This window comes from Musa acuminata, chromosome BXJ3-8 (assembly GCF_036884655.1).
Source record: "Musa acuminata AAA Group cultivar baxijiao chromosome BXJ3-8, Cavendish_Baxijiao_AAA, whole genome shotgun sequence".
NCBI lineage: Eukaryota > Viridiplantae > Streptophyta > Magnoliopsida > Zingiberales > Musaceae > Musa > Musa acuminata.
In genome coordinates this window covers 37,341,603-37,354,397 of record NC_088356.1, presented here as the reverse complement: position 1 = coordinate 37,354,397, position 12,795 = coordinate 37,341,603, and the positions used below count along the sequence as shown (strand labels likewise).

General features: G+C 36.3%; 2 protein-coding genes across 2 annotated transcripts; one reads left to right on the top strand and one right to left on the bottom strand.

The window, feature by feature from the left end:
• Positions 1-7,336: 7,336 nt before the first annotated feature.
• LOC135645229 (FCS-Like Zinc finger 5-like) lies at positions 7,337-9,520 on the bottom strand. The gene is made up of 2 exons (XM_065163411.1): positions 9,120-9,520; positions 7,337-7,769 (listed from the first exon to the last, which is right to left on the bottom strand). The coding sequence occupies exons 1-2, from the start codon at positions 9,443-9,445 to the stop codon at positions 7,616-7,618; spliced, it is 480 nt and encodes a 159-aa protein (XP_065019483.1). The 5' UTR covers positions 9,446-9,520; the 3' UTR covers positions 7,337-7,615.
• Positions 9,521-10,483: 963 nt separating this feature from the next.
• LOC108953555 (uncharacterized) lies at positions 10,484-11,425 on the top strand. The gene is made up of 4 exons (XM_018830023.1): positions 10,484-10,678; positions 10,747-10,842; positions 10,926-11,114; positions 11,159-11,425. The coding sequence occupies exons 1-4, from the start codon at positions 10,484-10,486 to the stop codon at positions 11,423-11,425; spliced, it is 747 nt and encodes a 248-aa protein (XP_018685568.1).
• Positions 11,426-12,795: the final 1,370 nt, after the last annotated feature.

Sequence of the window (12,795 nt, the reverse complement as noted above, 5' to 3'; positions counted from 1 at the left end):
GGTTTTTTTGTGCATAAATCTAAGCACGACGATGAACACATATTAGGAAATTTAGGATTTTTGTTTTATGTTCTTCCGCTACGCATGTGATGTCACCCCTAGATTTCCTTATAAGTTGATATACTGACAAAGTCATTGTCTCAAATTATCTTTGAGCATCACAAGGGTTTGATAGGGATCAGACACATATATGATTGACTTTAGGTCAAGTGGTAGATTGCTAGTCGTATGTGCCTTATAAACCAATCACAAGAGTGATGGCACATGTGACATGCTACGTAGTCTTTTTTATTGTTATTTATTGATATTTTTTTACTTTATGTTGCATGTTGCATATATTGTGATGTTCATGGATCTGTGCAATGGTAATCAGATTATGATAAAATTACAATAATGAGACTGATTCGTCTTTAAACATAGACCCTAAATAATCCCGATCATAGGTTACTCAAGAAGGATATCGAGATAACCGAATAGACTAGTATTTTATATACCCGTTAATATAATGGAGACGGCTGGTCTCATAGCTGCTCGTATAGGGACACTAGGGACATAGTGCAGGTGCTCATTGGAGAATGAGTTCACTAATTGATCTGCTCATGGAATGCTAGATGGTTGATGATACCTCATTATCAGATAATGATTCTGTGGTCTCAATTATGTGTTTGGTCCTTAGAGTTGAGATACCAAGGATATTTTATATGAGTACTCCACTCTTTAGTGCCAAACTTATAAGTTTGGGAGTTCCAGATCTAGTACAGTCAGTTATCAAGAGTAGTAGCCAACTTTACAAGAGCAATTGAGTGTCGATAGAGGATCATCCACTCTCGGTGTCATGAGAGGAATTATCGAATCTCAAATTTTGATGATGAAATCAATTGATAAGTTTATGATATAATCTGTATTTTAAGTGACGCGGGACTAACTTCGATCAGAAAAGGTAAATCGATTAAAGCAGGAGTATTGAACATTGGGCTGGAGTGAAACATTTTAGGAGATTGGGCGTCAAGCCGAAAGATCGATCAACGTACCGGCATGAGTTCAGGCATCGGGCCGAAGGATTAAACATTGCACTAAGGAGATCGGATGTTGCAGAGGTCAACATGTCGATTGGGCAATACGTCAAAGGAGAGGATAATGCACTAAAGGATCGGACCGCCGGATGAACCAATGGCATGTCGGACAATAAAGGATTCATGCTTTATAATCATTTGTCTAGATTGAAGTAGTTTAGAGTCTAATTGAGACAGTGTTGAGTGTAACCATGCCAACTCAATTAAAGGCCCATTGGGCCTGAATTGGGACCGTTTGGCCAAGTGGAAGGCCCATTCAATCACCCAAGGTTAGGTGGAACCACTTATGAGTTGGAAAAGTCAAGAGCACACTTTTCCAAGCTATCAAATGATGGTACCACCTGATTGGGTGATGGTACCATCGAAACACAATCCCCTGGACTATGTCAGGTGATGGTACCAGCCAGCATAGGTGTTGGTACCGTCGGGACCCGAGAAACCCGAGATGAGACCTTTATGGCTCTATTTTTTAAGTCAATTTGGGTTTATAAATACCCCACTCTTTCCTGCTTGGGTAAGCAAGAAAAAAGGGTAGAAAGGGGGAAAGAATCCTTGATGAAAAAGAGTTAGAAAAGCTTGAAAAGTGTTAAGTGTTCCCCTCCACCTCTTAGAGTTTAGAGTTCATTCTAAGAGATGTGAAACTTGTAAATATTCTTTCCTGAGTCTATAAAAAGGAGAAAGACTTATAAATATAGTTGATCTTTGCTCTTCAAAAAGAAGATCGGTAGTGAAAGCTAGTGGTCTCGATTGAAGAGGAATCGAGAGTGGACGTAGGTCATGACGACCGAACCACTATAAATCTAGTTTGCATTTACCTTATACTTTTCATTTATATTGCAAACTTATTTCTTACTCTCACTATAATTATGAACGTGTTTTCAAGTTAACATCTTTCTGATATAGGCTTTATCGAACAAAGATTTTAAATCATTGTAATTTTTACGAAAGCATTAATTCACCCCCCTCCCCCACCCCACCTCCCCCCCCCCCCCCCCCTCCCTCTCTCTTAGTGTTAATTTTGGTCATAACAGTTGGTATCAGAGCTAAGATTTTTCTTGTTTGGTTTAATACATAAGAGAAATAGCTTTTATTAACAATCAAGAGGGTCTTTCTATCACTCGTCCTCCTATGTTCAATGGGACAGACTACACATATCAGAAAACTCGAATGTGGATTTTTTTGCTTTCTATGAACTTTGATTTATGGAATACTATTGAAAATATATTTCAAAAGTCTTCTAATCTAATAAACGAATAGAATGATTTGGAGAAGAAAACTTTTTTTTATTTCGATTTATGAAACTTTAGATAAAAATTGGTTTAATCGTATTTCAATTTATAAAACTACACATGACATTTAGGACACTCTTAAAATTATACATAAAGGCACAAGTAAAGTTACAGAGTCTAAAATAAATCTTTTGATGTATGATTTTGAATTATTTTGAATAAAGCCAAGAGAAACTATAGTTAACATATGCACCCATTTTACGAATGTCGTCAATAGTTTAAAAACTCTTGGTAAATGTTTTTCAAATCTTGAACTTGTTAATAAAGTTTTACAATCTCTTTCTAAAAATTGAGATTCAAAAGTAACTATAATACAAGAGGCAAAGAACTTAAATAATTTTCTATTAGAATAACTCATCGGTTTATTAATGACATATGAAATGACTTGTATGGCACAAAATAAACTTGAGAACAACCTTCCAAAGAATAGGAAGGATTTGGCACTTCGAATAATAGAAGACCACTCAATCGAAAGCTCGAGTGATGATGGCTTTGAACTCCTCACAATAAAATTTAAAAAGTTCATAAAACAATAATAAAAGAATAAAAATAAACTTAAAAAGAATAAAATAACTTGCTATAAATGCAATCAATTGGGGTACTTCAAAAGTGAATTTTCGTAATTGAAGAATAAGGTGCTCGCACAAAAAGAAGAAGAAAGCACTCAAAGCGACTTGGGATGATTCAAGTGCATCCAAAGACGAGGAACAAACTGACAAAGAAAAGATGGCGAACTATGCCTTGATAGCTTTCAACAATGAGTTAAGTGACTCAACTAAAACCCCTTTACTTTACTATGAAATTACTTGATATATTTCATAAGTTATTTTTAAATTAGTATATAAAATGCAAAAACGTGGGGGGGGGGGGGGAATTGAGCATGCCAATTGTATGTTAACTCCTAGCACTAAGTACGAAGAGTTAGATTCACTTAAGAAGAAAAATACATTACTACAACAAACAAAATGATTTTAATTGAAAATACTTTATATTTAATGAAATCATGCTTGATGTTCTAATGATGCATTATGGTGTATTGATCTTGATGACTCTTGTGTTAAATCTTGTTTTTCGATTTTAAACCATGATGCATATTTTTTTTTGGAATAAAAGACAAAGGCATACTTGTATGAAATAAATCACATAAATTGAAATATATATAAAAAAAGTGAATGCATTATTTTTGAAAATGTCTCTATCCCTAAAATATTATCAAGTTTTCAATAAGAGATTAATGAATCTATTTTGTCATTTTGAATCTTTTGAAAGTGATTTTGATGATTTGAATTTGAATGAGTTTTATCTATATCATGATCTTAAATTCTCAAAATTATAACTTAGATTTTCTTTATATGAATCAATATCCTCTATTCCTTATTCTGATATGACTCTTGCATTTTATTAAAGAGAATACTTATCTAAATGAATCATAATTTTTATCTTGATTTCTCGGTTCTCAATGACTTACGTTTTTCATTTGAATCAAGATCGTTTATTATGATTCTTCCTTTTACTATTCACTAACTTTTACTATTCACTAAAATGGATATTTCTTTTAATCATGATCCTTCTCTTGATTTCTCAATATTCTTGAAATTCTCTATGATGTTTTTATTTAAGAGAAGATTTATACAAATTATAATCTTAATTTCTCAACTTGATTATGACTCCTTTGTATTGATCATCAAAATTGATCTCTTATATTTTAAATTGTTTCTTGATAATACAAAAGACCGATGATCTTTTGTATTGATCTTTCATGATCTTTAATATCTTTCATGTGATGATCATTGATGTGAATTTTTATACCTCCCCTCTTCTTCCTTCTTGTTTGTAATGACAAAGGGGAGAAAGAAAAATACTAGCATATCAAGAGAACCATAATTGCTAGCTTGAATGTTAAACTTAGGCATGTTAAATCTCCTAAATACATAAACTCTTCTTATACATTTTTTGGATTATGATCTTGATTTCTCGATTTTTATTACTTTAGTTTTCTTTTTAAATTAAGATCGTTTGCTATCATTCCTTCTATTTACAAAAGAAGATATTTATCAAAAATGATACATTGTCTTTTGGCATACATGATTTGATCTTTTATTTTTTTAGATTGAAATATTGATGTAAATTTATCTTTATCATGATTTGAAAATTGATGTAAAGGAAAAAGAATTACAACATTGTATTATTTCCTTCTTTTTTACAATGACAAAGGGAGAGAAAAAATTGTTAACTTGCTGATCTAAAAAGAGAAGCAAAGATTGCTAGCTTGCACATCGCAAAGAGAGGCAAAACTTGCTAGCTTGCTATCTCAAAAGAGAAGCAAGAATTACTTGCTTGCACATTGCAAAAGGAAGAAAAAATTATTATGTTATCCATCTCAAGAAGCAAAACTTGCAAACTTAACTCAAAAGAGAAGTAAGAATTGCTAACTTGTAATCTCAAGAGAAGAAAAAGTGCCATCTTGCCCATCTTAAGAAGCAAAGAATTGTTAACTTGCATATCTCAAAAAAATTACTAGCTTGCATGTTCTAAAATGATGTAAAACTTGCTAATTTACTAGTTCATATTTATGGACAATGAGACGGTTAACCAATTAGCCCACCATATTGAAGGCTATAATAGATTCGAATTAAAGATCGCTGATGGATGGATTTTAACTTATGATAGTAAATGTTTAAAGATAAAATTAATTATATAGGGCCAGGAGTTTTTTGCATTGATTACTACACTAAAAGATAGATCTATTTCTTACACTAGCAAAAAGTGGAGACCATACTTACTTGATCAACGGGTTGTGACGCATTGCAAATAGCCTATGATTGAAGTGCTAAAAGAGAAGCTTCTCGAGTTTGATGCTGCTCAGCCTTGAGGACAATGCTGATTTGAAGAGGGAGGAATTGTTAGGACCCTTTTTCTGAGCTTTTGAATAATGTTTATTGAGTCTGTTTAGTCTAATTGTTTATTGAGTTTGTTTAATCCAATTAGAGTCAAGTAGAGATTTATTTAATATTTATTTATTATTAAGAGTGCAAGTCCTTATGGACCCTATGTGAAACTCTATAAATAGTGATGTAACCCTTTCTTTTCGACAATCAATCAATCAGAAAATAAAATATTATTATTCAGTCTTTTGACAAACCCTAGGAGATCGATCCTCTCGTAGTGATCATTCACTTTTCTTTCTTTCTTTGATAATAAGACTTTAGGGTCTTATCAATTGGATGTCAAGTTGGAGGGTTGGTCAATGTATCGAAGATTAGATACAACCTATGTTTAGAAACAGTCACAAAAGCCAACCAAAATGGGGTTGTCAAGTCTATCACAAGCCCTATATGCTATGAAAGGCATAAACAAAATCGAAAGATACAAATATACATGAATATTATATTAAACACCCTGTTTATAGTTGTTTGTGACACTAAGTAGATTAAGTATCGACCTTCTAATAATTGCATTATATGCTAATGGAATATTGACCACTAGGAATATCATCTTAACGATCTTCGAACATGGTCCCGAGCCAAAGGTAGGCACTTAGCATTAGTGGCAAAATAGAATCCCTCGTGAATCCGATAACGGTGGAAGTCATTGTGAGAAATTTTTAAAATTAAGGCCCATCTTCGAGAAGGCTTCAAAATATAAAATATTCACGAAGCTTCTAGTGTTGATCATCACTCTTTCGACGAAGGCATTCATGATTCGGATCGAAACTGTCTAGATATTCTGTATTTTCTTATTTGAGTATGATCTCTACATCTCGTTGAAACGATGTCATTTCTCATTATTGTTTTAGGCATAACATCTTGAGTAACTAAGCTAATAGAGCAATACATCATCATCATCATCATTATCATTTGTATATAGATATATGGGTTATTAGTAAGATGCTCTAACAGAAACACTATTTCTTTTATAAATACATTTATTCACAAATTCAATTCTAAATAATATCTATCTCATTAATAAGAACATTGAAGTTGGATTTGTTTTTATAAAAAATTTCTGACAAAAATTGTACGAAGAGGTCATATATTTCTAACGCTCTTCTATAACTATGCACAGAACTTCCACAAGCCTGATGATATCTTATTTTTAATATATCTTGGCTACTAAAGTTCTTAATTCTTGGTGCAGCCTCACATAACAAGTGACGATTACTTCTTAGTTCCCTATTCCCTGACAATTAGAATTCTGTGGACAAATGCTGCAAAACACACAAAGTTGCAGCAGACATTGTGGTGTTACCAGTAAAAACAAAGTATATCAATTAAGAGAATCCATTTGAATCGTCATTAGGGTTAAGAGTATTGCCAAAGCCCAGGCTTTTGATCTCTTCTTTCTTCTCACCTCTGCCATGTTTAGGCTACTCATATTCATCGGAAGAAGCAACTCCAGGTATGACTTGTTAATGAAGCCATACATGTTCATGCACCTTACAACTATGAACTTTGGCATCAAAACATAATGAGCATAAAGGAATCATCTGAACTTACAAAAGCACACACTAAAACACCCATCGATGCAATGAACAAAAGAAGGTAATCTTCTGGATTTACAAAAGCACATGACAGGACACCCGCTGATACAATGAACATAAGGTGGGTAATCTTCTGAACAAACAGAAGTATATACTGGAACACCCGTTGATGCAATGAACATAAGGTGATCTTCTGAACTAACAAAAGTACATACTAAAACACTCTTTGAAGCAATGGATATAACGTGACCTTCTTAACCGACAAAAGTACATGCTAAAACACCCATGCATCAGTGAATCATCTAGCTCTTCACAACCACAGAGAAGGTTAATGATTGGTCAATCTTGCAGTATTAAACAGCATAAAAGATCACAGAAGTGACACACAATCCATAAGACCATCATAGTAAATTCTGTTACCAGTGTCCATTTCCCAGTCACGCCACTAAAAGAGAATAGTTCAAAGGATTTTGATGTTGCAACTTCACAAGCCGAAAAAAAATATATAGTTTCCCTTTATTCTTTGGATTTCTACTTTGAAACCAAAGCAGCAACAAGGATCCCCAGCAAGAGATGTTCATGTTCTTTACATATTTGAAATTTATGGAATGAGAAACGATACTTGATTCCCTTGCACGATAAGTACTCAAGAGATGGATGGCGAAGAAACAGAAGAATCAAACTAAATATATGTTTCTTTGAGGCAGCTGGAGACTTATATTGAAGTAATATCCACTGAAGTTTAACACTGGCCAAGTAGACTCAAGCTCAGCTTATGCAGCAACAGCCCTTTGACCATCGCCAGAGGTTTCTGAAACTGCAGTTGAAGCAGCATTGGTTTTCTTGGATCTCAGGTGCTTATCTCTAATTTCATCTTGGTTGATCTTATTCTGTCTGCACTCAAGGCTACAAAAAGCAATTTCACCCCTGCAATTGCAAAGAGAAAGGCAAGTTGAATCAAGTTGCCAAGCATCCAAAGGGGATTACTAAGGAATGTATGCCACAAACAAGTAACATCGTCATCAAGAGTACTACTGCTCTCTGCTGCAGGAAAACTTCAAACATGAAACAAAAATCCTGTGCCACCAGAACCAGCTAAAGTAACATTTATGCAGTTCAAAAATATTAAGTGTGCATTTACTTTTACCAAGAAATACAAGTATTAATAAGAAATTACTTGTGTCACCTATAAAAAGATATATATATAAATTCACATAGTGAGATGAAATGTTTACTCGTCATTAGTCTGCCCATGGGCAGTCCAATTCATAATAACAAGTGAGAACAACCAAGAGTTTGTTCGGGGGTTGTAATCAAAAGGTCAAACCTTTTTACCGCTTCCTACTTGATATGGTTAATGCTCACAGGGGGATGAGCATAACTACTTCTTCAAAATTAGATATTTCAAGTTTTATCTTGCTTTCTGACTCTTCAACAGAAATCTATTACCTTCAGGTAACAACTGATGGATTATTTTGTGGCAAATTTTGCTCCATTGTCCAAACTATTAATCGCCATAATCCTATTCTAGTTTTCTCTCAAGTATAATGGTGCATATGGAGAAAAGCATAACTCCTTCATATTTCGAGACACTTCAAATTCTTTAAGCTTGAATACCTTTTCAGGTGTCACTAGCACATCATATATACATGCATGACTTTAGATTAGTCACAATTCAAAGGAAGCAGGCAGCTAAAGGTAGAAATGAACAAGAAACAACCTGTAAGTAATTCAGCCCACACATATGTTATGGATTTTAACTGAAATACCTGCAAAATTAACTTCAAAATATGCCAAAGATCCTACTGAACTTATACATCATGTGAATAACGTGGGCGACACCCACGATATCGATTTGATATAAAAAAAAAATTTAGCACCACTGGGAGTAAAATTGTTAATATATATAAAAAAAATATGGATGATATAAACCAAAAATACCATAATATAGTTGATTCCACTATTAAACCATGAAAGCCTCCCAAAACTAATGTCCAATAGCACCTGTTGTGATGTCAAGTTTCTCATACACAACATATGCAGACCAATTATGAGCGCCATGTACAGATCCAACGATGTTTTCCACAAGGAATAGGAATAAAGATTAAATCTTCCAAAACTTGAGATGAAAAAAGGCAACATCCATCATGAAGCAACGCAACGGTGACCGCGTAGTCTCAATCGGTGGCATACATCTTTAGAATTCTACGCAAACATGTAAGATGAGCAGAAAATTAAACGAATGAACTCCCAAAAAAAGGGAATTTTTTTCCTCACCGATAGATGAAGGTGTCGAAGCCAGGGCCGAGGCGGCGATTACAGAAGCCACAGGCCATCAGAAACTTGGTCGTCGTCTCCATCGTCCCCAAGTCACCGAAGCTCCACCGCTGGACGATCCTCGGTGGCCCCTCATCTTCCGGCCCCCTCCGCCTCTCCCGGTGCTGGCATTTGTGGTGGCGGCGGATCCCCTCTCTCCCTTCGGCGGCGGCCGCCACATCCTCCAAGGAGAACTCCGTCATACTCGTCGTTCGCCGCATCGGCTGCCGCGTCCGCTTCCCGAGGAGGATCGCCGCCGCCACTCCCTCTCCCGTCCCCTCGGCCATCTCGTCCTCCCCCTCGCAGAGCGGTGACGGAAGAGCGGTAGGCGGTGCCGCAACTCGAGAGACAAAAGGATGGAGCGACGACGTTTTGGCAATGAGTAGTGAGACAAATGAAGCAAGATTAATCCGAACCGTTCATTGTGACCTCTCCGTCGATGAATCCACGTCACCATCTTATTCCATTATATTTTAATTTTTATTCGTATGAAATTAACAACCCACACAGTCGAGTTTTTAACATCAAATATTTTCATGTTCTTTGTAAACGACACTGGCCAACTGCTTCAAAAACATTGCTTAAATTTCACACCTGAAACATTAGTGCCTAACTTAATTAATAATAGCCTTTGTTGAGATTTTTTATTTGGTTAGTATACTATTGCACAAGTAAGATTTTAGGTCTGAGTAAACTTAATAACTATTATTATTGATAGTAAAGTCTGTAAGTCTAAATCTTGTTTTCACCTATTTATCCTTTGCGAAAAAAATCTATGATTTCTTTCATCCACAACGAAATCAAACGCTTGATAGGAACATCATCGTCGGCTCCATGTACTCCTTGTTATGTTCCTAACTTTTGAGCAAAAGCACTCAATATCTCCATTGTGTTCTAAATTGCCTCTTGAAATTGAAGATAATAAATCTTTAAATCTTGTGTTTAAATCGATGAAAAGCTCTTTGTAGCTCGAAACAAGTGTGAAGAGGCGTCATATATATATATATATATATATATATATAGTGGATAGCAATTGACCAGATAAAATAGACGTGCTTCAATATCATCAAGTTAAGTCGAGTCAAGCAAACGCATCCGTGGCTCACTCAGTATGGCCCTGGTACTGTACTGGTTGACTCCTAGTCAACACCTCCTTCAAGCTGGGATCTACCAAAGACCGACAGGCAGCAGGAAATGTTACCTCTTCCCCGGTAAACAACTACTAATGTCGGTAGTTCCTCAGTGGGTAAAGAATTCCTTTACCAGATCTTATCTCTATATATAAATATGCACAGCTCTCAACACACCAAGAACCAGTGAAGGCCATGGCGTTGCACTCTGTGTTTCGGACGTTGTTAGGATTTGCCATCATGATCTCAAGCAATCCCTTCCGCTCCCTGGTTGTAGGAACCAACTTCTCCTCCGGCAGTATCAAAGCTGTCAATCTTGGAGGATGGCTTGTCACAGAGGAGTGGATTACCCCCAACCTCTTCGACAGCATACCCAACAAGGAGCTTCTGGTAGCCTTTCACTGCCATGACCACTGCCTGTGACATGCATGGCTTGTGATACCAAAGTCCGATTCCAGTCACTGAGAAGCCAGAAGTATTTGTCTGCTGAAAAGGGTGTCGGCATGGAGATCGTGGCGAATCGATCCACAGCATCGGACTGGGAGACCTTTAAGGTGGATCTGAGTTCCTCGTTTAGTTTAATCTGAGTAGGTAAAACTGTGGTTGGATCTAATTACGTCCATTGCATGATGAGCAGCTGTGGAGAGTCGACGAGAACACCTTCCAGTTTCGGGCTTTTACTGGACAGTTCCAAAGTGTCAGCAATGGTGCTGTCGTCGCGATAACGAAGAACGCAAACCGACCGGAGTCGAAGTTTGTGGCAGTGAAGAACGATCAAAATCCAAAACTTGTTCGAATCAAAGCGTCGAATGGGCGCTTTCAGCAGGTTTTCGTCAAGATAATTATGCTTCTGTGGTTTTGACGATAAAGGAGATTGATGGGTGTCAACGCTGTGCAGGCGAAGACGGAACAGTTGTGACAGCAGGCTTCCAGGAGAAGACCAGCCGGGGAAATGGCGATCCGTCCGTGTTCTTGATGCAAATTAGTGCCACGATTACAGGGGAGTACCAGCTGACGAATGGATTGGGAGGGAAAGCAGCAGAAGTGCTGACAGTAAACATGAACCTTTGTTCATCTTACTTGCTTGATTTAAGTGTGCAAAGTGCTGAAACTGCTGATGCTACAGAGGCACTGTAACAGTTTCATAGTCGAGAGACTTCGAGTTCATATCCCAGCATAAGTTTAACATCGTGAGAACCACAGTTGGATGGTAGATGTGTTAGATTTTATTATTCTAATTAATTGGTTAAGATATAATGATATTTTAATTAAATTTTGATTAATATTATCAATCAATAAAAAAAATATTTCATAAGATAATTTTGATGGGAAAAACTCTATTAATTATTGTCATATACTTTCTGTTCTTACTTATAAAAAGATAATACCTCTTAGAGATAAAATATTAGAAATTGAGAGTGTAGATTTATTTTTGATCTCCTTTAGTTTCTATTTTATAACTCATAATAATCAATAGAAAAAAAATAAGAACATTTAGTTCTCCTTCCATATCAACATCGTTGTAAATTTTAGATTCTGCATTTATAAATTAGATAAAAATTTTCTGAATAATATAAAAAAATATACGATCTTAATCTTGATCTATTGTTATTTGATTTCAATTCTAATATTAAAATTTTACTATATAATAGTAACATAATTACAGTTTTTATTCTTGGAATTGATATTAGAGTAAGTTGTTTTAAAATCAAATATTTTAAATTATTAAAATATATCAAATCTATTTTGTAAATAGACCTATTTATGTATTAGATTTGTTTATGCATTTCATCTATTTAAGTAATCTATACTGTTAATGGCAATGCTTCTGAGCAATAGCTCTGTTGTGGGTGGCTACTGCAGTCACTATGTGCAGCAGCCTTAGCGATAGACCTCCGCACTACTACCTGTGGTAGTGCTTTTGAAGGCCGAGGTGAACTAGGATCACTTGACAACCATGCGAGGCTATAGGTGTCACCATGCTACTCCAGGCGATGGTCGAGGTTGCGACGTTGGTCTTGGCTGCGGCAATGGAACTCGGTAATATTGGGCAATGGTGGATGGTATGGCATGGACTGCAGCATCGAGGTGTGGCAGATAGGGATTGAGGCGTAGGTTACGGCACACGGTGGTGCTGCTGTTGTCGACAGCACAGTAAGGGACAGTAGTAACTCAACTATGCGTCAATAGTCAGCGATGCACAACAGGATGGATTGTTGAACCGTAGCACAGTGGCGGCTACACACTATGGTGGCTGCTCCGTGGCACAACGACGGACGACTGCTCACTATGGTAGTCGAACCGAAGTGCAAACATGGACAACTGCACAGTATAACAGCCGCTTCGTTGTATAAGTGGTGAACAATTGCACACTGTGATGGTCGATCCGTTGTACAACAGCGGATTGTGGCGACATCGATGCATAATTGAGTGATGATGGCATGGTCACAGGTTGTGGTTGTGGTAGTGGCAGCTGAGGCAACGTGCGATGGAGGAAGCCACGATGA

Coding starts and splice junctions, on each gene's coding strand:
- LOC135645229 (XM_065163411.1), bottom strand. CDS start 9,445: ATGGCCGAGGGGACGGGAGAGGGAGTGGCGGCGGCGATCCTCCTCGGG. Junction 7,770..9,119: donor TTCGACACCTTCATCTATCG/GTGAGGAAAAAA, acceptor TTGCAATTGCAG/GGGTGAAATTGCTTTTTGTA.
- LOC108953555 (XM_018830023.1), top strand. CDS start 10,484: ATGGCGTTGCACTCTGTGTTTCGGACGTTGTTAGGATTTGCCATCATG. Junction 10,843..10,925: donor CGGACTGGGAGACCTTTAAG/GTGGATCTGAGT, acceptor CATGATGAGCAG/CTGTGGAGAGTCGACGAGAA. Junction 11,115..11,158: donor CGAATGGGCGCTTTCAGCAG/GTTTTCGTCAAG, acceptor TTGACGATAAAG/GAGATTGATGGGTGTCAACG.